This window comes from Cebus imitator, unplaced genomic scaffold (genome assembly GCF_001604975.1).
Source record: "Cebus imitator isolate Cc_AM_T3 unplaced genomic scaffold, Cebus_imitator-1.0 Scaffold183, whole genome shotgun sequence".
In the NCBI taxonomy this organism is placed as follows: domain Eukaryota; kingdom Metazoa; phylum Chordata; class Mammalia; order Primates; family Cebidae; genus Cebus; species Cebus imitator.
Window position 1 is genome coordinate 1,262,955 of NW_016107498.1, and position 25,564 is coordinate 1,288,518.

The 25,564-nt window shown below is 38.7% G+C and overlaps 1 protein-coding gene across 7 annotated transcripts in view; it reads left to right on the forward strand.

Moving 5' to 3' along the window:
* The first annotated feature begins 8,755 nt into the window (after window positions 1-8,755).
* Window positions 8,756-25,564, forward strand: part of CNTLN (centlein) — a 338,923-nt gene continuing 322,114 nt past the window's right edge. For 4 of the 7 annotated variants that reach the window (XM_017545932.2, XM_017545931.2, XM_017545933.2 and 1 more), the window contains exons 1-2: window positions 8,765-9,205; window positions 16,544-16,632. In XM_017545932.2, the coding sequence (XP_017401421.1) occupies window positions 8,846-9,205; window positions 16,544-16,632 (449 nt within the window). In that variant the 5' untranslated portion in view covers window positions 8,765-8,845. Of the gene's footprint in view, window positions 9,206-16,543; window positions 16,633-25,564 lie in introns of all 7 variants that reach the window. The other 3 variants (XR_005202994.1, XM_017545934.2, XM_017545930.2) reach the window with 3 other exon arrangements.

Sequence of the window (25,564 nt, forward strand, 5' to 3'; positions counted from 1 at the left end):
CTGTCGACTTTGTAGTTGCTGGCTTTCAGATTGGGTCTCAAATCTTTCAGATTGACGTTCTGTTTGTTGATGATGAGGTTATTTCTGTTTCTTGGTTTTCCTTCTGACAGTCTGGCCCCTCTGCTGTAGGTCTGCTGAGGTATACTCCAGGCCCTGCTTGCCTGGGGTTCACCTGCAGCAGCTGCTGAACAGTACGGGTTGTTACCAGTTTTCTTCTGCTATCTTTGTCCCAGAAGGATACCTGCCTAGTGTCAACCTGATCTCTCCTTTATGAGGTGTCTCTTTGGATATATAGGGGTCAGGGAGCTGCTTGAGGAGACAGTCTCTTCTTTATAGGAGCTCAAATGGTGAGCTGTCAGCTCTGTTGTTCATTCAGAGCTGCTGGGCAGGTACGTTTAGGTCTGCTGCAGCAGAACTCATAAACCGCTTTTTGTTCCCAGGTGCTCTGTCCCAGGGATTTAGGGCTTTATTTATGAGTTTCTGTTATGCTGCTGCCTTTTTTTTTTTCTCTTTCAGAGCTGCCTTGCCCAGCAAGGAGGCAGCCTAGTCACTGTCGGCCTATAGCAGCTTTGCTGAGCTGCTGTGGGCTCCGCCCAGCTGCCAAGTGAACTTCCCTGCAGTCCTGTTTATATGGGTGTAGTTAGAACTGCTTTGGCGATGGTGGCCTGCCTCTCTTGAGGCGGAGTCTCTCTGCTGTGGCGGGTTGCCTTGGCAATGGCGGGCTGCCTCAGCATTGGCCGACTACCTCCTTCGTGGCAGGCTGCCTCGCTAATGGCGGACGCCCCTCCCCCACAGAGCTGGACCTTCCCGGTTCGGCTGCACTTGCTGTGAAACTCTCAATCCAGAGTTTCTGGTTGCTGTTCTTTTGTGGGGGTGGGACCAGCCGAGCCTGATCGCCTAGCTCCCTGCCTCAGAGCCTTTTTTAAGTTGGTGTTCCAGTCGCCTGTTGAAGAGGCACCGGGGTCTGTTTGTTTTCCCCTGTGGCCACTCACTGCGCTGGCTTAAACAGCGGCACTGAGGTTTGTGGCACTTTTTTTTTTTTTTTGCCCTGGAATTTACTGTCCTGGTTCCCTGCTCAGTCCCCTTTTTAAACAGTCGAATTCCCATGGCTCCAATTGCCAGCCAAAAGGGCACCCCGATCGGTGTATTCTGTAGGGAGAACCGCTGCTCCGGGGCGCCGACAAAGCAGCCGCGCGGGGCAAAGCAGCGGCCACGGCCGGCACAGCAGTGCTGGCCGAAACAGCCGTGCTGGTGACCTGTGGAGCTTCTCCGCCTGGGAATTTCCTAGTCTGTGGGCATTAAAAACGCAGCATCCACTCACCCTCTGCGCTTTCATTGGGAGCTGCAATCCCGAGCTGTTCCTAAACGGCCATCTTGGATCCTGTCTCTGCTTATTCTTTATTAGAAATACTTTTCTTGACTACTCTACCTAAAATGGCAACTTACCACTGTTATTACTCAGTGTTCTTCCTTGCTTTTTAAAATATATAACATCACTAATTAACAATATATTTATTTGTTTATGATATGTTTTCTCCTAGTAGAGCATAAGCTCTGTAAAAGCCAGAATTGTGACTGTTTATCGATACATTCCTAGAAGTGGTCAATAAATACTTGTTAAAAGAGTTAAGGAATGAGTAGGCTGGGCATGGTAGCTCACACCTGTAATCCCAGTACTTTGGGAGGCCAAGGTGATCACCAGAGGTCAGGAGTTCAAGACCAGCCTGGCCAACATAGTGAAACCCTGGCTCTACTAAAAATATGAAAATTAGCCGGGCATGATGACGGGTGCCTGTAATCCCAGCTACTCGGGAGGCTGAGGCAGGAGAATCTTGAACTCAGGAGATGGAGGTTGCAGTGAGCCGAGATTGCTCCATTGCACTCCAGCCTGGGCAACAGAGCCAAATTCAGTCTCAAAAAAAAAAAAAAAAAGGGTTAAGTAATGAGTAAATGAAAATGAGTTAAGGAATGAGAAATGAGTGTTCTGGCAAGGGGTCCCCGAATTGAAAGCATTTATCCTTTTCTGCCTTTTTCTCTTCCCCAGGAATTTGCTGTAGAAGTTTGCTACATCAGAAAACATTGTTTGGAAACAGACATTTTGGTAGCACCAGGAACCATTTTATCCAGGATTTAAGTCTCATTTCCCTCCAATAGTAGTTAGCATACTGCTACTACGTGATCTATTTATCTCAAATACTAATTTTGATATCTGATACTCCACAAAAATATTCTCTGTTCACAGCAAAGCCCTGTCTACTAAGGTGAAATATTAGTAACTACCATGAAGAATATCTATTAATTGCTGATGGCAAGAATTTCTGTGGCTTATAGAAGGCTAGCTGATAGACATTAGGCTTCCTGTGTTAGGCAATTGTGATAGGTATCATGAGTGATAAGGAAAAATCGGGCATTTTCTTCCATCTAGGATCTTATAATATCTAAATATATAAATAATATAGAACTACCAATCACATTAAATGAAATGTGAGAAGAATTATACAATTATAAAAGAGATGTAAAATTTGAAATTAATGGAAAATACAAATTGAGTACAAATTATCTTAGAATACATCATATTTAGGATAATCAGAATTACCTAGTGTAGTCCAGACCTTCTGGAAACCGGGTTTAATGAAGAATGTGAAGATGATAAAAAAGTACATAGACGCATTCCCTTTGGGACTTGTAGAGGGGTTTCTGTTTGCAAGCCTAACTCTTTGCTTAATTCTTGCTTGAATTCTGTTCCCTCTACTTTTTAGTGTGTGATTCACTTTTTTCTATTTTGTGGGCTTGTTGTCAATTAATGTCAAACCAGTTTCCATGAGAAGGACATAAAAGTTGTTACTTTGAATCATTTATTGTCTATAATAGGATGCAATTTGGGCCGCATCCCAATTGTTGCTTATTAGGCTACCTTGACCTTTTAAGCCAGATACCTCATGTTTGCCTCCCCAGATTGCTGATGTTTTCCACCCTGCTTCATGTCCTGGTGGGCTGACCTGTAAGAACTGGTTAGGTTCAGCAAATGGGTAGCACAGGAGGAGGCGGGTATGAGAGAAGTTGGAGCATTTGTTCCCCTGGCTTCAAAGTTCCATAGTCTGTGCCTCTCACCAGGCAGCTCTCTATACCCAGCCCTTCTGTCTCCTTGTAACATTAGCTGCTCTTCGTCTCATCTCTTCAAGCCTAGGGTGATAACATTTCTCATCCTTTAAGAAGCCTCCCGAGGCAGGTGGATTACGAGATCAGTAGTTCAAGACCAGCCTGACCAATGGTGAAACCCCCATCTCTACTAAAAATACAAAAATTATCCAGGCATGGTGGTGTGTGTGCCTGTAGTCCCAGCTCTCAGGAGGCTCAGGAAGGAGAATCACTTGAACTCAGGAGACACAGGTTGCAGTGAGCCAAGATCGTGCCACCACACTCCAGCCTAGCAACAGAGCGAGTCTCCGTCTCAAAAAAAGAAGGCTTAGGGTACAGTGTGTTTCCCTCCGTCCTACTCTTACCTTTGTAATTAGTCTTTGTTTTAACTGTTTCTTGAAGTACTCAGTATGAGTTGCCATCAACTTCTTGTTGTACTCTGATTGATCACCTCACCAAGCAGAAAGGGAATTGACCCTCTGATGGTAAGGTGACATATATGTTTCTCATACTTAAGACTGGAATCAGTGCCTCTGTGTGGGATACTTAAACACATTCAATAGAAGTGTGATTCTGCCATTTAATATTGCTATTGCTGCCATCTCCTTGGCCATTTGATAAAATTTATCTTCTATTGCTAACATGGAAGATGAGGATAAACAGTCAATTACTAATAGAGACTAAGATCAGAAAAGTGGAATTGTCTGCTGCTATTGAAAGTCTGCTATGCATCATAAGTGGGTATGTGACACATCAGGATGATGCTGGGTTGGGAAAGAGTGCTATTTCTCTGGTTATAGAATCCCTCTTACTAAGGCAAAGGAGTGATGGTGACTGAAGATATGGCATTCTGGATTTTCAAGAGACAAAATGCTTGTGTGTGTGTATTTGTGTGTATAAGTGTGTGAGACCACTGTACTGTGGAATAAGTAAGAATCTTCAGGACAGAAATGTCAAACCAGGTCATTGGCAGTGGAAAAAGAAGGCCTTCATGTTTAGGATAAAATCAGGGGAGAAAAGTGCTGGAAGAACTGGAGTACTTTTGCAATACTGCCTCAAGGATAAAGAACAGTCACTTAGAACACCTAGGACCATGAATGTATAATTCCATCTATTAGGGAGCAGGAACTTTAAATATAAACAAGAAGGCTTAAAAAGTAGGGAGTTGCCTCACTGTGGTCATGTGTTGAAAAGGAGCGCTGAAACTATGCAACCCTGTGTTTTGTGAACCAGCTGAACTTCTCAGGGAACCTGGGACTATATTCCAAATTTTGCTGAACTAAATAAACTAATACAAGTTACTGAAACCTAAGGCTTACAGGTTACTTCCACCCCCCGCCCCACACCCTGCCGAACAACATACACACTTAGATTTGGGGTTCAGTGGAGATAATTTTTGCTTATAATTAGAAAAAGCTACAGTTGTTTGAACACTTTTGGACTGTTTGGCAATCTTTGGAGATGAAAATGAAAAATGAAATTCTGCTGTTATAGCTCTGTTGGGTCATAATTTTTGAACAGGAACTGATAATGTCTCCTTGTATACCTATAATTGTGACCTAGAGCATTCTTAGGACTGATCAGGGTATCAGTAGTTGCCAGGAATTGCTCAATCAAAATTGCAGTAATTGAAAGCACAGAATAACTCTATTTATTTACTTCTGCTAACTTCTGGATTGAGATTTGTCCACACTAGGCTGTCGTGATGCATCTCCTACTGATTCAAGTACCATATCCGCACATTCTAGCTTATGGGTTTCTCTTTTGATGCTGAAGCAAGTGATTCTTGATTTAAATCTCTAGGACATGGCAAACACTAAAAACTGAGACAAATTTTAAAATCATAAGAAAAAAAATCTAAGATGTTTGAGGTCTTGCCAATACCTAATAATATTTTAAAACTTAATTAAATTCTGCTGTCCAAATAGAGATTACACAAAATTGGTAAAGCAGAAATACACAGGTCTTAAAATTCTGCATTCTTTCTGGAAACAAAGAAACATAAAGGATGGGAAACTGCTAATACATTTTTTCTCTTTTAAAACAGAAGTTAAAAATAAATTTTGAAAATTAAGGTAAAAGAGGAAATTTAAGTACCACATTAATTTGCACATTTCTTTCATTATTCCCAATATTTCAACTATACAATGTTGATATTGAGAGAATTATGCATTTCTCTATTCTAACATACTTCATCCTCAGCAGACTCCATTATGTATTTCTTCAGAACGGATACTATCACTTTTAAATGTTTAGACAAATAATTGAACAGGAGAAACAGCTTGATTGTTTTGCATATTTTTATTCATGTAGCAGTGCAGATATTTAACTTATCCTTCTGAGTCACAAGTGTTTGTATTTAACATTTCATTCATTTCAGCAAATAACTAATACAAAGAAAGACCTCCTATGTATACTTCTGGAAATGTGTACATTTCTTTTCTTAAAAATTATCTGCCAATAAATAACTTTTACAACTCTACAACAGAAAGACAAATAACCCAATTAAAAAATAGTCAAAGAACTTGAATGAATAGATATTTCTCCAAAGGAGAGAAACAAATGTCCAACAAATTCATGAAAATATGCTCATTGTCATTAGTTACGGGGAAAATGCAAATGAAAACCACAAGGAAGACAGCACTTTATACCCACTAGACTGGCCATAAAAAACAACGCAAAAAAAACAAAAACAAAAACAAAAAAAAAAACAAATATAAGCGTTGGTGAGGATGATGAGAAATTAGAATGCTAATATATTGATTATGGGAAGGTAAAACGGCATAGCCACTGTAGAAAAGAATTTGGTGATTCTGCAGTAAATTAAACATATGATCTAGACATTCTACTCATAGGTATATGAACAAAAAATTGAACATAAGTGTTCAGAGAAAAACCTGTACATGAATGTTTATAGCAACTCTATTCCATTCACAATAGGTGAAAGGTGGAAAGAACTGAAATGTCCATTAACAGATGAATGGATAAACAAAATGTAGTATAACCCTACAATGGTATATTTTCAGCTATATAAGAGAATGAAGTACTGATACATGCTACAACATAGATGAACCTTGAAAACATTATGCTAATAAAAGAAATCAGACACAAAAGGCCACATACTATATGGTTCTATTGACATGAAATATCTGAAAAAGGCAAATCCACAGAGACATAAAGGGAATTAATGATTGCCTGGGGCTCGGGGGTGGTGAGAATGTGGAGTGACTAACGTGGGTATGTGGTTTCTGTTTCTGTTGATGAAAATGTTCTGGAACTAGATAGTGGTGGTGGTTGCCTAACATGGTGAATGTAGCTAATGCTGCTGAGTTGCTCTGTACTTGTAGGCATTTCATTTATTTAGTTATTATATTTATTTTTTGAGACAGTGTCGCTTTATTACCCAGGCTGAAGTGTAGTGGCCTGATCTCGGCTCACTGCAAGCTCTGCCTCCAGTGTTCAAATGATTCTCCTGCCTCAGTCTCTCTAGTAGCTGGAATTACTGGCATGCACTACCACTCCCAGCTAATTTTTGTATTTTTAGCAGAGACACCACGTTGTCCAAGCTAGTCTTGAACTCCTAGCCTCAAGTGATCTGCCAGGTTTGGCCTCCCAAAGTGCTGGGATAGCAGGCATGAGCCACCGCACCTGGCCTATTTGTAGCCATTTTAAATGGCTTGTGCATAACAGAAGAGATTTCACTGCTTTTCAAAATAATCTTTTTATGATCAGGTGAAATGATGTCCTTTGGAGTGAATGACATATAGCAATTAAAAATGTGCATTAATACTGATTTGAGGCCAAACATGTAACTTATGTGGTTAGACTTCCCAGTCACCAGTCAAATCTCATAGGCTATGAAGGCCGAATGGTAGTTCTTTCTTTCTTTTTTTTGAGACAGAGTCTCGGTCTGTTGCCCAGGCTGGAGTCAGTGGTAGGATCTCGGCTCACTGCAATCTTCCCCTCCCAGGTTCAAGCGACTCTCCTGCCTCAGCCTCCTGAGTAGTCATACACCACCACGCCTGGCTAATTTTTGTATTTTTTAGTAGAAACTGGGTTTCACCATATTGACCAGGCTGGTCTTAAATTCCTGACCTCGTGATCCTCCTGCCAAGGCCTCCCAAAGTGCTGGGATTACAGGTGTTAGCCACGGTGCCCGGCCAATGCCGTTTTTCAAGTCATAGGTGTGGAGTCGGGGTAGACATCAATGTACACATTTTCAGAGTTAAGTGGAATTCAGTGAATTCAAATCCTGGCTTTTCTAATAACAGACGTGGAGCTTCAGGGAAGTTACAGTAACCACACAAGTGTTTCCTCCCTAGTAAAAAATGGAGATAGATAATATCTAATTGAAGGTGACATATGAATTGAATGAGTTCGTATATGAAAAGTGCTTAGTACTGGACTCAGCATATGACAAATGTTCAGTAGGTTAGTGAGTTCTAAGACACGGCTTATAAACATACTTATTCTAATGTATACTTTTATAAATTTTTGTGAGGAATTCACCCTCAGTGAGAAGGAAGTCCACTTACCTTGCTTGCCTTGGCAGGATTCTAATTGGAAGGGTGTCTTTTGGCACCCTGACTAGAATCTCATGTAGAGATGGTAATTTTTTGATTAAATGAAGTCAATAAAGTGGTCATCTCTCTATTTCTACAGTCCCTCAACCTCCATCTCAGCTCTCCCCAAGTATTATGGAACCCTTTCTGCAGAAGAGGGCAGTTCTAGCTTTCAGGAATATTCTGCCAGCTCAATATGCATCTCCTTACTAATCTTATCAATAGTAAGAAGGTATTTGAAGGACAAAGAAAGAGAAGATTATTGCCTATTTGAAGTTTAAAAAGAAAGCCAGAAGAAAAAAAGAAAAAAGAAGAAAAGATAAAGTAGATCTTGTTTCTTCAACCACACTCCAAATTACTGATTTCAAACTGCTTCCAAGGACCCGAACTGTTCAGCAGTGTGGGCTCCGCTCTCTCTGAAATCGAGCCAACACATAAAGAAGCTGACATAAAAACAACTCAAAGGAAATCATGACTCTTGCAAAACAAAAGACAAAGGGTGTACAAAGGATCATCATTCAAGTGGGAAACCTGCTTGATAGTCCCAGCTCAGCACAAGGCTTTCCACGTCTCCTTGACATTAGTCAGCTGGATGTCAGCTGCGCTAAAGCAGTTTTGCCAAGGGGTGTGAAGAAAACACTTAAGTGTAAAACTTATTCCTTGATCCTCAAGGAGCTTACAACAGCGTTGGCGAGATTAACCGTGTAACTGACACTCCAGGGCGGTCAATGAAACGTGACACACGTGTTGGCAGGGGCCTTGAAGAAGGGAGATTTCACAGTTAAGGATCATTTGGGGCTGGGGGCTAGTCAAGGAAGGCTTTAAGAGGTGGGGTGTAACGGGCGGAGAGGGCTTCAGGTGGGCGGGAAATCTAGGCAATCCTAGCCAAGGACTCAGGCACAGCCCGTCCGGATGGCTCGCCCGGCGGACCCGCCTCACCCTTTCGGGCCACAGCGCGTGCGTATCCCAACGCTCGCGACGGGCGCAAGGCCAGCGGGAAGCCGGCCAGGGCCGGAGAACACGAGACGCCGCGGGCCAAGGCGGGAAAAGACTCGCGCATGCGCGGCTCTGCATTCCGGGCTTCTGGTTGGGAAAAGGGAGGTGGAGTTTCTGAGAAGGAACTTGACCCGTTAGCAGCTGCAGCCATGGCTGCGCGTTCGCCTCCCTCACCGCCTCCTCCGCCCCCACCGCGACAGTTGGGCCCCAGGTCCCCACGTGTTGGGCGGGGAGCTGAGGTACACGCAGTGCGCAGCGAGGCCTCGGGTCTTGCCGGCGCAGCGCGGGAGGTGGTCGCAGACAAAAGTGATATAATCTGGCTGGGCGAAGAAGGGTCAGGGTGCCGGCAAGGGCCTAGGGGGGCAGCTCCGGCTCATGCTCCCCTCCTCAGCGCGCCCATGGGGTCCAGGGGGCTAGAGGGCATCTCGGTAGAGGAGGTGATGGTGACCCGGACGCAGCTGCTGGAGGAAGAGCTGAGCAGCCTAAAGGAGGAGTTGGCCCTGTGTCAGGTATCGAGGACTCTCGCCGCCGGCCTTTCCCCGTCACAGCGGGACCGGGACCCGTAGGGAGGCGCTCCCTTCTCCCTCTGCCTTGGGACCTACCCAGCCCCGCCCTGCGACGCTCCCTCGCGGTTCCACACCCCGCTCCGCCTGCAGCCGGGGTCTGGAGGGACGCGGTTGCGCCCCGCTCCCCGACCCCTGACCGTGCCCCTTTCTGAACAGTGGCCAGACAGGCTTCGCTTCGGAGCCCGGGTTTGGTTTTGGCGGCTTGGATACGCTCAGCCACATCCCCTCCCCTTTCCCCAAAGCCCAAGTTCTTGGTAACTGTAGCTGATGTCTGCTTGGGGCCCAGGAGTGGCGTGCAATCCACTAGGTGAAATGAACAGGAAAGTAAACACTTGTTAAAGTAAAATCCATTGTTGAAGGAGCGTGTTTTTAAAATTTCAAACCAAAACTTGCCTTTGTTTTTACCCAGCCAAACTGAAGTTTTAAACACAGACCAGTCACGTTTAGAAAGTCTCCGAGCTGGGAACTTAACAGATAATAGTTGGTACTTGTTTATTAACCAACTATAGTAAAAATGCGGTCCTTGAGTGAGAAATCCCATTTTCATGTGATCTTGCCAGTGAAAAGCATTTGCTAAATCAATTGCATTAGCATTACTTTCCTGTTTGTAGAGTTTTTGTAAGGATGGACTTGACTGTACTAATGTTCAAAGAGATTGAATTTTCCTTTAGTTTTGCATCCTTACTATCATCTCTTCTGATTTTACCAGAACCTTTAGATAGGGTTGGGAGATTGGATGTTGGGAACTCACTCAACAGTGTATCTTTAAGTCACTCTGTCTTCAAGGTAGAAACCAATTAGGAACTGCTGAACACCAAAGTAACTTTGTGAATAGTGTCATCAGCTTAATAAAACGATTCATGAAATTCATTCTCTTAGAGTTTGTTCTGTTGGATTTTTTTGCCCGTTTTATAGATCCTTGCTGACTGAAGGCTGTAAAAATTGGACCATCTTCAAATTGATTATGCCTTTGGTTAAACCAGGTTGGGCCACTTTATGTGGTGCCCTCTTTTCATTTTTCCCATTTTTCTTTTCTTCGTTGGGTAAGGAACAAAAAGATGAGTAAATGACAACAATGAGCTGAAGCATTTGTCATGTGCAGACCTCACCCTTTGGCGAGTTTTAAGATGTGAACTCATTATAAAGGCCTTTGATACTCTGAGTCCTAATCTAAGATATTTTCAACACTCTTTCCTCCTACCTCTGGCTCCCTGCATAGTTAGGCCTTTAGCTGGCTAATGAGCTAAGATACTTACTTTTTACCAGTGACTTAGTTAAGGAAGTCAGTGTGTTGGAAACAGCCCGGTGAACGTCTTCCCTCAAATACTTAATATTTTTTAAGACTGTAGCTCCAAACATGGTACCACATTTTTACATGGAGCCAAATGTGGCTCCAAACATGGACTAGGAAAATGATTGAAATACTCTTGGCAAATGTAAGAATACAGAGATGCTTGTAATAGCCTAGAATGATGATTTCTTAGAATTTGCAATATTAATACTCTTATACAATTGTAGGCAGTATCTCGCACCATGAAAATTTTGTATCTCAACCTAGTAAGTGCACACACACAAATACATGTGTTTTCAGAAAGAATACATACACTCACACTATGTCTGCTGATAGTTTTTCAGTTCTATTCCTTTAAAAAAATCCTGTCCAGTTGTAAATTAATTTCAGAACTCAACAATGCTTGAAACATTCAGTTTGGGAAAACAAGCACTGCTAATTAGTCCATGGTCATAAGTAGTAGCTTCATTTAATTTGTTTTGCTTTCACATTCAACTTACGGGAATTCAATGATATGTGTTTGGTGAAGTTTGAGTAATTCCCCATACCATTCTACATAACTGGAATGCCTCAGAATAAGCGTGTAATAGAAAGCAATCAAATGTTTCTCTTAATATCAGCATCTCATCCCATTCTATGTGATTGTATTATCTAATTAAACTTAAAAAAATACAGCCCCTAGATTAGCAAGTGAACACTGTAAATAATGCTTATCTGAAGAAAATGATTAATTTCAATGAGGGAAGAAAAGCTGTCTGTATTTGACTTACTCAGTATAGTAGGTTAGCTTCCAAATAGGTTAGCTTCCAAATGTAGCTTTTTCCTAAGGAATTTTTCAAGGGTGTTCCAAAGGGTAATTTTGCATCCATGACATTTATGCGCTATTTCACTAATTTAGAACCTTACTCCACTACACTTTTAATTTTGATTATATGCTTCAAGAATGTGTTCTGTTTGTGTTAAAGGATGCTAGGGCATGTGTATGTGCACATTCATCACCATTTATAGAGTCAGATGAGAAAAAGTGTTTTGTTTACCTAGAGTAATACTGTGTTTATATAGTGTTTATAAAGGTTATTTTTTGGTACCAGGATATTTATTAAACCTATAAGCAAGTTTTAGGAACAAAATTGTTTAGGGTATTTAAATGAAATATGAGATAAATTAGTTTCATCATTAAAGCTCATCAACTTTAATGATGAAACTAACTTTTGAAGCAGGTGATGTTGGAATTATGTATGATCAGAAAAGTCAGCCAGTTATATGTTATGTTAGAAATTTAGGTGTGTTGAAACTTCATTCACAAAAACAAATTTGATAACTTACTGTATAATTAATTCCTCCAGTTGTTTGTAGTTGTATTCTCCTTGGCGAGTCTTTTTCTGAAATCATTTTTCATGCTAATAATTTACTAAGTGGCTACTTGGTGCCATATTTTGTAAGTAAACTCTTGACATGGTTTGCCCTGAGCTCTGATGACCAAATTATTTGTTTAGATTTAGGAAACAGTTTCAAGTGTTTGTTCAGTTCATTCCTCCAGCAGAGGTCAATTGAGGGCCTAATATACTGCTAACACTAAATTATTTCTCGTGAGACTAGGTACCCAATGAAAAATGGCAATTTTGGGTGTCTGTGTTTGTGTGGATGGTACCTATTTCCGTGCCAGTTGATGAAAGAGAAAACCAATCCACCTCCAAGGAAATTTAGACCTAAGTCACCTAGTATTTAGTCAGCTGTTTCATAGCCTGAGTTTAATATACTTTGTGAAAAGGAGTAAGAATCATTATTATTATTTCATTATTATTTTGAGACAGATTTTTGCTCTGTCACCAGGCTGGAGTGCAGTGGCGCAATCACAATTTCGGTTTATTGCAACTTCCGCCTCCCAGGTTCAAGTGATTCCGCTGCCTCAGCCTCCCAAATAGCTGGGACTATAGGCACACACCACCACACCTGGCTAATTTTTTGTATTTTGGTAGTGGCGGGGTTTCACCATGTTGACCAGGATGGTCTCGATCTCCTGACCTCATGATCTGCCTGCTTTGGCCTCCCAAAGTGCTGGGATTACAGGTGTGAGCCACTGTACTCAGCCATTTTATTTTTTAATTTTTAAAAATTATTATTTAATTCTGTTTGGAAGTTCTATAGTGAGAATAAAGAATTTTATGATAGTACTTTGGGAGGCCGAGGCAGGTAGATCACCTGAGGTCAGGAGTTCAAGACTAGCTTGGCCAACATGGTGAAACCCTGTCTTTATTAAAATATAAAAATTAGCAGGGTGTGGTGGCATGCACCTGTAATCCCAGCTACTTGAGAGGCTGAGGCCGGAGAGTTGCTTGAACCTGGGAAGCAAATGTTGTAGTAAGCTGAGATCATGCCATTGCACACCAGCGTGGGTGACAGAGTGAGACTGTATCTCAAAAAAAAAAAAAAAATTATAATAAGTAATCTTAATAGGTTTTTATTTTTTGTTCTCATTTTATTTGTGACAGTCTCCCTCTGTTACCCAAACTGGAGTACAATGGTGTAATCATGGGTTATTGCATAGTTGACGTCCTGGGCTCAAAGGATCCACCCACCTCAGTCCCCAGAGTAGCTGGGACTACAGATGTGTGCCACCATGCTACGCTGATTTTTGTATATTTTATAGAGATGGAGTCTCTGTCTCCCTGTGTTGCCTAGGTTGGTCTCGAACTTCTGGACTTAAGCCATTCCTCCATCTCAGCCTTACAGGCATGAGCTGCATCTGGCCAAGGTTTTAATTTTTATTACTTAAAAAGAACATCTTTAAGCGCCTGAAGATAGGGAAAATATAAAGAGAATATGAGTGATTGACAATAGTTTTCTTGTATTAATATTTGGAACAGTTTGGAAACTAGCTCTGTGTTTTTTTGGGGGGGACTTTATTTTTATATATGAAGGAGTTTTAGTAATTCTAGGTACAATCCAAATTGAACATAATATAACATTTAATAAAAAATTCACAATACTCATACATAACATAGTTCCACAATCCATTTGTAGCATTTTATTGTTCACAAAAGAATTTACTTTTTTTCGTATCACGAGCCTTACTGTACAGCATGGTGGTATAGTTAATAACAATAGGCTGTGTACTTGAAAATTACTAAGAGAATAGATTTTAAATGTTATCACAAAAAATTGATGAGTATATGAGGTAATGGTTATGTTTTTTTCTTTGTTTTTTTGAGACAGGGTCTTGGTCTGTCACTGAGGCTGTGGTGGAGTTGCACAGTCATTGCTCTCTGTAGCCTGATCTCCTGAACTCAGCAATCCTCCTACCCTCAGCCTCCTGAGTAGCTGGGACTACAGGCGTATTCCACTACAGCTAGCTAATTTTTAGTTTTTTGTAGCAATGGGGATCTCACTGTGTTGCTCAGGCTAGTGTCAAACTCCTGGACTCAAATGATCTCCCATTTTAGCCTCACAAAGATGGGACTCACTGTGCCAGCCGTAATGGTTATATTAATTAGCTTTATTTAACCATTCTAAAATGTATACATAATCAAAACATTATGTTGTATGCCATAAGTATATGCATTTTTAATGTCAATTAAAAATATTTAAAAAACAAAAATTCCAGAAGAAGAAATGGATAAATACATTTCTAATCTTGAAATAGAGGAGGCTTTTCTAACTAGTACTTAAAATCCATAAGCCATAATGGAAAAGGTGGATAAATTTGAGTATGTAAAATTAATAACTTACTTTTTAAAAAAAAATCATCATAAATAAGCAACAACAGACTGGGAAGAATATTTCTAATAGTGGGTAGACACAAGTCTAATTTTAAGATGTCCTTTAAGTTTCCAACAACGCTTATATTTTATTGGCAGAACTTAGTCACATAACCCATAAGGCAAGAGAGGCTGTCTGTTAGTTGGACAAAATTGTTTCTGTAACTAAAAAGAGAGAATGAATGATAGAGACAGAGAGAAGTTGAGATACCTGCCACACAAGTAAAACCAAATAACTGAACATACAGGATTATCAAATGTGTTGTGAAAAAAAGATTAAAATGGGAAAAGGGGTTGCTAGAGACTTGGAGGGGGTTTGGTGGCTGTTGTAGTCAGGGAAGAATTCACTTGAGATATTATTTAAGCAAAGACTTGAATAAAGTGAGGGAATAATCTATATGAATATTTGACAGGTGATACCATATGTGCACAGGCCCTGGTTCAAGTAGAGCAAGTAGAGTAAGAAAGTCTGTGACTAAGGAAGAAAGTGACAGATGAGGTTGGGGTGGTGTATATAGGCCAGGTTGTGTGGAGTCTTGTAGCCTTGACACAGAGTTTGGATTAGTTTCCTAATCTGATGGAAACTTACTGGAGAGTTTTGAGTTGTAAGGCTGTGAGACCATGATAGAGAGCTGGGCAAGAGAAGAAATTGACTTGTATAGGGTGATAGTGGTAGAAGTAGTGAGAGTGGTCAGAATTTCCCTATAATGTAGATAAGGACAGTAGAGTTTATTGATGATTTGGTTATGAAGTGTGAGGAGAAAAGAATAACCAAGATTGACTCCTAGGTTTTAGATCAACCTAACCCCTGGCCCACGGGCCACATGCTGCCCAGGTTGGCTTTGAATGTGGCCTAACACAAATTTGTAAACTTTCTTAAAACATTATGATATTGTTTTTGCAAATTTTTTTAGCTCATTAACTATTGTTAGTGTATTTTATATGTGGCCCAAGATAATTCTTCTAATGTGACCTAGGGTAGCCAAAAGATTAGACACCCCTGTTTTAGATCTTTGAATAAACAAATAGATGGTGGTATCAATTTCTAGGAGGGAGAAGGGCAGGTTTGTGAGAGGGTAAGGAACCAATAATTTTATTTTGGATAAGTTTAATTTAAGATACCTATTAGGCTTTGAAGTGGAATTATTGAATATTCAATTGGAGATGTAAGTCTGGACCTAAGAGTAGAGGAAATGGCTCTAGATAGAAATGTGGGAGTCTCAGTGTAGAGCTGGTATTTAAAAACATGGGCCTGATATGAGGTCACCTAGGGTAGTGGTTCACAACCTAGAGTGCACTGATTCACCTGAGACACGTTTAAAACATACTGATGCTTGGATGTAACCTAAGACCAATTAATCAGAATCTCTAATTCATCCCTATTTTTTAAAAGCTCCCCAAAAGGGATTCCTGTCAGCCAGGGTTAATAACAACTAACCTCGGTAATAAGTACGGAAACTACCCATTGTTTAGATTTGGCAATATAGAGGACCTTGAAAAATGATTTTAGCATAATGGTAGGGAGAAAAATCTTACTGGGAACCATTATAGAGTGAACAGGAGATAGGAAATGGACATAGTAATTGCCGACAAGTCTGTTTTTTTTTCTGGAATGGAGTTCTCTTGTTGTCCAGGGTGGAGTGCAATGGGCATCATGATCTTGGCAACCTTGCAGTGGCAACCTCCACCTCCTGGACTCAAGTGATTCTCCTGCCTCAGCCTTCCGAGTAGCTAGGATTACAGGCATGCACCACTATGCTTGGCTATCTTTTGTATTTTTAGTAGAGATGGGATTTCACCATGTCGACCAGGCTGGTCTCAGACTCCCGACCTCAGTTGATCCTCTTGCCTTGGCCTCCCAAAGTACTGAGATTACAGGCATGAGCCACTGTGCCCGGCCCAGGCAACTCTTTCAAGAAGTTTTGCTAAAAGGGGAGCTGATAAATGGAGCAGCAGCTGGAGGGAAGTTTCCTTTTAGAGCAAATTTAACTAGATATTTAGCATTTCAACAGTTGCATCCCCAAATATTGGTAATAGAAATAGTAAAAGTGAATGTGGATTATCTGTGTAAAAATTTTTTAAAATAAAGCTTTCCCCCATACTTAAAAAAAATTCAATTGATGTAGTTATAGAACTAGGGGTCAAGTAATTTATTTTTATTTTAAAATTTAATGTAATATCTTTGCCATCACTACAAGGCAATGCATCTGAAGTCTCTCTTATTTCTTTAAGGCTGATAAAGAATTTGTATGGTCTTTGTGGAAACGTCTCCAGGTGACAAACCCAGATCTCACACAAGTGGTCAGTTTGGTTGTGGAAAGGTGAGCTCTCAAATTATTTTTTCATGAGTATTTGGTGTGTTGAGTTTGTTTCTCTTCATTATTAAAGTTAATACTTGTCATTAATTTCCCAAAGAGATTCATTTCATTTCTAAATAAATGTGGAGCCAAAAATTAAAATTGTTGGATTTATTATAAAGGGTGCCAGTTCACCAAATCAAGGTAGGCCCTGTTTCCTATTCATATTCTGACATATTTGGAGAGTGTGTTGCTACGAGATAAAACTATGTCTTTAATACTCTGTGTGTGTGTGTGTGTGTGTGTGTGTGTGTGTGTGTGTGTGTGTGTGTGGTGAACTGTTATAGCTCAACTTTAAAGATTGGCAAAGTCCCTGTTGTTTGACTTTTTACTCCATAGACTGCCTCTATAGGGAACTTAATAGATGTGACTCAGTTTCCCCCTAAGATAATTGCAGTATGCAATTGAATACCTAGGATGACCTTGCCAGTGTAGAGTAAGTGTTCAGGAATAGGTTGAGGGATTTTACTTAGCACTCCATATTATCCTGTAGGGGATGCCCAGTCATTTAACTGTAGATTATTGGGCCTCTCCTGGGTCATTAGAAACAGTGGAATGATGCTGGTTCTCTGTATCAAACATTTGGTATACAGTAGTCCCATGACACTTAGCACAGCAATTAAAACACTTGCTTTCCTGTTACACGGATTTCATTATACCTGTTAAATGAGAAGCTAAGCATATGGATACCTTTTCCTTTTCTTTTTTTAAAAATTAAAATGATGATCATATAATCTGAATATCATTTTTTATTACTTGAACTATATTCACCTTTGTAGTCTCTAGTCCTGGATCATTCCAGTGTTGTCTGGAATTTGACTTGTTAAAAATCTGTAATACATGCCTGAGTATGTCTAATTTTACCATCTTTGGTTATTATGAACACTTAAAATAGTATAATCAGTTTGTTCTCATGTTGCTTGTATGTCTAATTCATCAATCATTTTTTTCCTCTAATGATCAGAATTTAGTCTTTTGTTGAAGTACCCTTCTTATTTCCTCAATCATTTTTGAGATTAAATGAATAATTCTCAGACTCCCTGTTTTTTAAGTAGAATAAGCCTTCTAAAGAAGCCTTGGGACTTCAATTATCATTCTGTGATTCATTTTTTATACTCTCCTCTTTTTGTTATTTTTTAAAACTTTCTAAACCTATCTATAATTTTTACTTTCCTCTTGGTTAAACAGAAGCAGATATTAAATTATTGTTAGGTCATCTTCCTTATCCTTTCCAATGTCTATTTTTCATGTAATATACAAAGTATATATTCATATAACATACAATTTATAAATAAATGTACATACTGCATATTAGAGATAGATACTCAAAAGTCTTTTGTTGACAAGATTACTGCTTTATAACTATGAGTCAAAATTTAGTGTGCACAAGTTATACTTGGAGAATTTATTAAATGAAGATTTCTGGGACTTTCACCTGATATACTGAATCTCTAGGGGTGATCTAGGTTTAAAATAAAGTTTAAAATAGTGTTTCCAGGTAATTTTGATGTCTGTAGGTTACATTGTGAGATACTTTGGATTTTGAGTTTAATTTTGAAATTGGAAACTATAATTGGCATTTATAATTTTACAACTATGTAAATATTTCCAAGAGAACCATGTAGTATGGTCACATCCATTGAGAAGTGCAAATGATATGCCAAGTATTCAACCTATGTCTGTTAAAAGTAATATTCTAAATATCAAGGTCAAATAGATTATCTTTCTGTATAGTCCATTAATTATCCAAATTGTGATCCATTTAGGTCTGTTTAATTTTTAAACCATGGACTTCCTGGACAGCATTTCCTCCTTGGAATTTCTCATTGCCCTTCTCTTTACTTTTTCTTATAAAGAATGTCTATGTTCATTGTCCTTCTCTTTACTTTTTCTTATAAAGAATGCCTGTGTTCTTTGTCAGATGTTTGTATACTAGGCTGAGGACATTTTCCTTGTTCTCTTTGGCTTATGGTATGGATTTGGACAAATGACTTTCTAAACCTACTTACAGTTGTCATCATAGGTTTTCTTTTCGTTGTGCAGCTGAACTTATTCCACAGTTTCTAGGATGCCAAAACATCCTTTTCTTTTTTGTCAGATTATTTTTTCAAGTATTTGTTTTCTCAGAAAGGATGGTACATTTTCTGACTCCTATATGACTGAAAATATCTTTCTTTTGCCCTGTGCTTAGTTGGCACTTAAGCTGAACATAATATTTTATGTCCATGTAGTTTGCCTTGGATTTTTGAAAGCATAGTTCTGTTATCTAATTCTAGCATATAATGCTACCAAAGAGCCCATCAGTGTGATTCTTGTTTCTTCCTAGATACTTGCTTGAAGCGTGTAGGGTTTTCTCTTTAGATGCACTATTATTGTAAAATCTCAACATCATCTGTTTATTTGGACCCTTTGAAAATTTATCTTTCTCAACCTTTGGTGGGCCTTTCCATCTGAAAACTTAAGATTTTCTTTTGATTGAGAAAATGTTCTCATATTTTGTCTTCATTGTATTATTTGTTTTAACATTCTTTTAGAAGTTGGATCTTACGGATTTAACCTTCTTTTCTCTTTCTCTGTTATCTCATGTTTTCCATCTTTTTATCTTTCGTTGTAGCTCCTGAATGGCCTTCCTAATTTTTGTTGCTTCAATAAGTGGAATTCTTCTGTTTGTTCTATGCTGTGATCTGAATGTTGATGTCTCCCCAAAATTCATATGTTGGCCCCTAATAGCCAATGTGATAATATTAAGAGATGAGACCTTTTGGAAGTGATTACATTATGAGGGCTCTGCCTTCATCAGTGGGATTAATGCCCTTATAAAGGGGTTTAAGGAGCCTCCCCCTTCTTCTGCCATGCGAGGATACAGATGGTGTCATCTACAAGGAACAGACCCCTCACCAGACACCAAATCTGCTGGTGCCTTGATCTTGGACTTTTCAGCCTCCAGAACTGTGAGCAATACATTTCTGTTGTTTATGAATTACCCAATCTAAGGTATTTTGTTATAGTAGCCCAAATGGATGAAGATTGTCTCACTTTTGAATTTTTAAATTTTAGAAATCAAGTTTTTACTTCTAAGAAATTACTTACTTGATTTTTCCTTTTCCAAAACAGCTTCCTTTAACAGAATAACTTTTTAATCTTTCTGATTATAATTTTTAAGTTATTTTCTGTTTCTTGAATTATCTTTGTTTTCTGTTGGGTAACTTGTTTGTTCTTCCTAGTCTTTCTCTTTTTTAAATTAAAAAAAATTTTCTCACCTTTCTCTTTGATGCTGTTGATTTTCTTCAAATGTATGATGAACCTTCACTGCATTGCTTTATATACGTATATTGCTCATATGGGTTTGCTTTGTTTTTTGTATATCTGTTTACCAGAAGGTTTCTCCTTTGAATGTAGGGATTGCCTATGGGCTTTTTGTAAGGCCTGGGGAGAGACCTATTCACAGGCTTTCCTGAAAAGTATGTAGTGAATGAGAGTTAGGTCCTTTAACTGTCAGGCCCTTTTCTAATTCTGTTGCTTTCCCAACATTCAGAGTAGGGACCTTTGCCAGGCAAATGGTTGTTTTGAAAGCTTTTTTGGGCATTTGATATAGGCAAATGCTGCAGGTAGCTGTTCTGAACATGGATGAGTGGGAGGCTCAGCTTTTTTGGTAAATGGTTTCTTAATTAATTGTCTTGATTTCTGTGGGCTTCTGCTGTCTCTACTTACTAATTGGGTACTTCTAGCCTTTCTGGGGCCTCTTCCACGAAAAACAGTATCTTCTACTGTAGACTTCTATTTAGGTTTTGGATTAATTTTTCCTTTGGTTTGTTTGTCTCTATGAGTCTATGCTTCTGTTTTTAAGATATTTGTGAAATTTATAGTTCATTTATGGCTGCTTCTCTTGTTTCCCATGCTGATAAGGATTTATTTAACGTGGTGTGACTTGGGGTTGTCAGTGTTGTGTTGTTAGTTCATTATCTCAGAAAAAATTTTATCATTTTTAGGGTTACAGTGTATTCTATTATTTAGATATAACGTATTTATATTTAACCACTGTAATTTTATTGTACATTAGGATTATTTTTAAAAATAGTATAATAATGCTGTGATGAATGGCTTTTTAGATAAAGTTTTGCCTGTATCATTGGTTTCAACCAGTTGTGCTACCGACCTAATGAACAGAGGCTGAGATTGCTAAACATCCTGAAATGAAAAGAATAATCCTTGCCTAATTAAAGAATTATACTACTGTACTCTATGTGTTGTGTGTATATGCTTTACTTTTTATTATGGAAAAATTTTAATTAGATGCAAAGAGAGAATACATTATTCAGTGATCGTGTATGTATACCCATCACTCACCGTGAATAATTATCAACACACAGCCTATCTAATTTCATCTATAAACCTCTCTTTCCTTCTACTACTAATGTATTTTGAAGCAAATCCTAGCTATCATGCTATTTTACCTACAATTACTTTAGTGTTTACAGACAATTCTAGTTATTAACAGTAATGTTCTATATAGTCACTATAAATACTAAATTAGCTAACACTGATCTATTGCTTTTAGAGGAAATAAGGGGTTAGGTTCCTGTGAGCCTCTGATCACAACAATTTTGTTAACTGATCAACACATAGTCTCATTTTATGTGTGTTTCTGTTTAAAGATACTTCAGATATTGTTGATTTATTGACATTGAACTAATGACCAACAACACTATAACTCATGGCCTGAACAAAGCTTATTTAACACACTGTTTTCTCCTTAAGACATGTCACAACCATCTTACAAGTTAGGAACAGTAGCCAACACTTCAGCACTATGCTTGATGATCATTTGAAGGAGTGAAATCATCAAAACCAGTACCAAAATGTGTGTGACAAATGTGGTAAGGACATTTGTGTTTATAGTATAAGAGCAGAAGCAGAGTGTTACCTTATTTGACATCAGTTGGAAACATGTAGGTTGTGTGACTCAAATTTTTTGCCACTTTTTGTGTGCCTGCAAATGACTACAGTAGTGCTACAATTATTGAGTTTCATGTTAACAAATTTTATTGAGGACGCCAGTTTACAAGTTCTGAATCCATGAATAAGGACTGACTATCTCTAAAAGATAAGGGGTCTTTTAACAAAACCTTGATATCATCATCATACTTAGAATTCTATAATTATTCCCTATTATAATGAAATATCCAGTTTGTTTTCACATTTCTCGGATTGTCTAGTACCTTTTTAAAAAAAAAGTTGGTTTGTTCCTAGGAGGATCAAACATGCATAGTCTACTTGCTAAATATATATGTTCATTTTTTTTCTCTTCTGCCTTTCTATTAGTCTTTTTTTTTCTTTGCAGTGTATTTTTGTAATAACTTGGGTTTTTTATTCTGTAGAGTTTCCCCAAATCTGGCTTATTGTAGTACTGTGTACACTGTAGTTGCCATAAGCTTGTAGTTAGAACTAGAAGCTTATTCAGATTCATTTTTGATATTTTGGCAAAAATAATCTTTTTAGATGCTACTATTTATAAGGCTTACCATGGAGATATTACAGCTTCAGTTCCAGACCACTGTAATACAGCAAATATTACAATAAAGCAAATCATGCAAATTTTTTAGTTTCCCAGTGCATATAAAAGTTATTTCAGGCTGGGTACAGTGGCTCGTGCCTGTAATCGCAGCACTTTGGGAGGCCAAGGTGGGCAGATCACGAAGTCAGGAGATTGAGACCATCCTGGCCAACATGGTGAAACCCCATCTCTCGTAAATATACAAAAATAAGCTGGGTGTGGTGGTGCATGCCTGTAATCCCAGCTACTTGGGAGGCTGAGGCAGGAGAATCACTTGAATCTGGGAGGCAGAGATTGCAGTGAGCTAAGATAGTGCCACTGTACTCCCACCTGGCAACAGAGTGAGACTTTGTCTCAAAAAAAAGTTATATTCAGAATGATTTATAATTCAAATAATAAAATAGAATTGAAAGCACTGTATATTAACTAGCCTATGGACTTAATTCTTTAGGAAGCAATGTAATTGTGTAAAGCAGCAATTAATGTCGCTAGGCACAAAGTTGTATTTAAATTTGTAATTATGTAGAACTGATATCACACTATGTGGAAAGATACTAGAGGCTGAAGTGGATACTACAACAAATAATATTAGTAATAACACTGCCTACTCTCTCTTCAACAGAAAATAAAGAAGGAAAGGAGAATGCAACAAAACATATTGGGATCTGGGTTGAGTGTTAGTGTTGCTCATTGAGCAACTTAGCCAGCATGTTTTGAGAAGACCGTTTTTCTGACACTATTTGGCCTGAATCCTCATGCTTTAGTTGGTGTCATGACTTACCATGTTTCAAAACTATAGCCTAATATATTTGCTGATAACAATCAATATGTACCAAATATTAGTAATGATTTATCTTTTTCCATTAGAGAGGCTTCAGGATTATCCTTTGCTAATGCCATTACTTTTTACAAAAATTTCATGTACTTTCCTGAGTGAGAAGTTATTTAAAGAATGATAAGATTGAAGCGTGGTGAAGGTAGAGAAAAAGGGGTGGGGTAAGAGGAGGAAAGAAGAGAAAAGAGCATTTCCCCAATGTGAAAGTTAATTTTAAGTATTGATTTGACTGGGCCATGGGATGCCCAGTTATTTGGATAAACATTAGTTTTGGATGTGTCTGCGGCAGTGCTTCTGGAAGAGATTAGCATTTAAATTGATGAACTGAGTAAAGTGGACTGCCATCTCCAATGTGGGTGGTCTTCTTCCAGTCATTTGAGGCCTAAAGAGAACATAAAGGCTGAGGAAAGTCTGCTACAATGATAATTGTCTTTGCCAAGCATGTGAGACATGTATGTCATATTTTTTACTAAGTAGTTACATGTAAATAAGTATAAGAAAATGATTGCATATCAGTAGTACATAAATTCAGATTCAGGAAGGATGGCCATGCAAAGCAACCACAGGTTGTTCACATGGGTTGCTGAGATAGTGACACTTTTGCTTTCTGAGGGATCAATATTCACAAACTTTGTTTTATGCACACAATTATTAAGTATTGATTAAAACTATCTTCAGGCTATGTAAGATGTTTGTTAAACATAAATCAATTTTGCGTTTAGGCTTGGTTCCCATTCCCAAGATACCTCATTTATGTATATGAAAATATTCTGAAATCCAAAATTTGAAACACTTCTGATTCCAACCATTTCAGTTATTTAAAGAATGAGAAGCATGGTGAAGATATAGAAAGGGGTGGGGTAAGAGGAGGAAAAAAGAGAAAAGAGCATTTTCCCAATGTGAAAGTTAATTCGAAGTATTGATTTGACTGGGCTTTTTCATTTTCTTCTTAAAGGTTGATTCAGATTCTCTATTTTTTCTTGAGTCAGTTTTGGTAGTTTGTGGCTTTCTAAGAATTTTTACATTTATTCTAGGATATCTAATTTGCTGGGTATAGTTGTTCATAGTATTCCTTAAATTTTTTTTTAAAGATTGGTAGTAATATCCCCTTTTTTATTTCTGATTCTGATAATTTTAGCCTTCTGTTTCTTGTGATCAACCTAGCTAAAGGTTTGTCAATTTTGTTGATCTTTTTGAAGAATCAGCTTTTGGCTGTATTTTTTTTTCTTCTGTTTTTCTTTTCTCTATTTTATTAATTTCTCCGCTAATTTTTATTATTTCCCTCATTCTGCTTGCTTTAGGTTTAGTTTGCTTTTATTTTTCCAGTGTTATTGACTTGAGACTGTTCTACTTTCTTGATACAGGCATTTATGGCTGTACCCTTCCATCTTAGCACTGCTTTAGCTACATTTCATACGTTTTTATACTTTGTGTTTTTATTTTCACTAATCTCAGAGTGATGTCCTCTTTGACCTGTTGCTTACAGTGTGTTGTTTAATTTCTGCATATTTGTGAGTTTCTCAGCTTTCCAATTTTGATTTTGATTTTTGATTTTGTTCCATTGCATTCAAATTTATTGAGATGTGTTTTATGGCCGACATATGGTCTATTCTGACTAGAACTTCTAAGCTTGCATTTCTTTACACTGTGTTGCAAATGAAGTCAGTTTCTTTGGGAAGAAATTAGGCCTTGTTTGACATAATGCTTTTTCCTTTTGAGGAAATCTCTGAGTCAGGCCTGTGGAGTTGAGGATGTGAACATTATGCGTCTCTTTGAGTGACCCCCTACTCTAGGAGCTGATTGCTTAGTGGAAGGGAGGCCACAGCCTAAGGTTCTCTTGGCTTGCCTTTCCTGGCATGAAACCCTTGCATCGCAAGCTGGGGTCTCAATATGCTACACCCAAAGTAGAATCTATATTCCATAATTTGGAGCTGGGCAGAAGAAAGAAGTCCCCACCACTCAATTGCACTTGGGTTGGTCTTGGCCTCAGCAACAATTAGCTGGGGGCAGGATGAGAATTGTTGATATCCTCTTCTTCCTGGGAAGAAAACCCTCCACTGGGAACAGGAGGAAGAGGGAGCCCTGTGTTCTTGGCTGCAGCTGTCTTGAATGGAGTCTACACCATGCTGAGCTGGAAAGGTGGAAGGAGGGAGTGGTTTTGGTTTAGACACCACAAACATTGACTTTCATACTTACTTATAGATTTTCTTGGATAGATGTTTCTTCATTTGCTGTTTGATCTTAGAACCATTTTTAGAGGCTTTAAGTGGTTGTTGTTGTTTATCATTTTCACCAGTTTCACTGGAGAGTGGATCAGAAGAGCTCTTCAGTCATCATCTCTCAATGTTTGTTGTTTTAAACTGCTAAATTTTGGAGTACTTTGTTATACTTTAGTAGATAAATACTGCATCAAAAGATACAGTGGCAGTTGTGATAGAGATTATGAAATCACTGAGTTTAGGAGTTGTATCAACTTATACTTCCACCAGAAAATACAAGAAGGTACT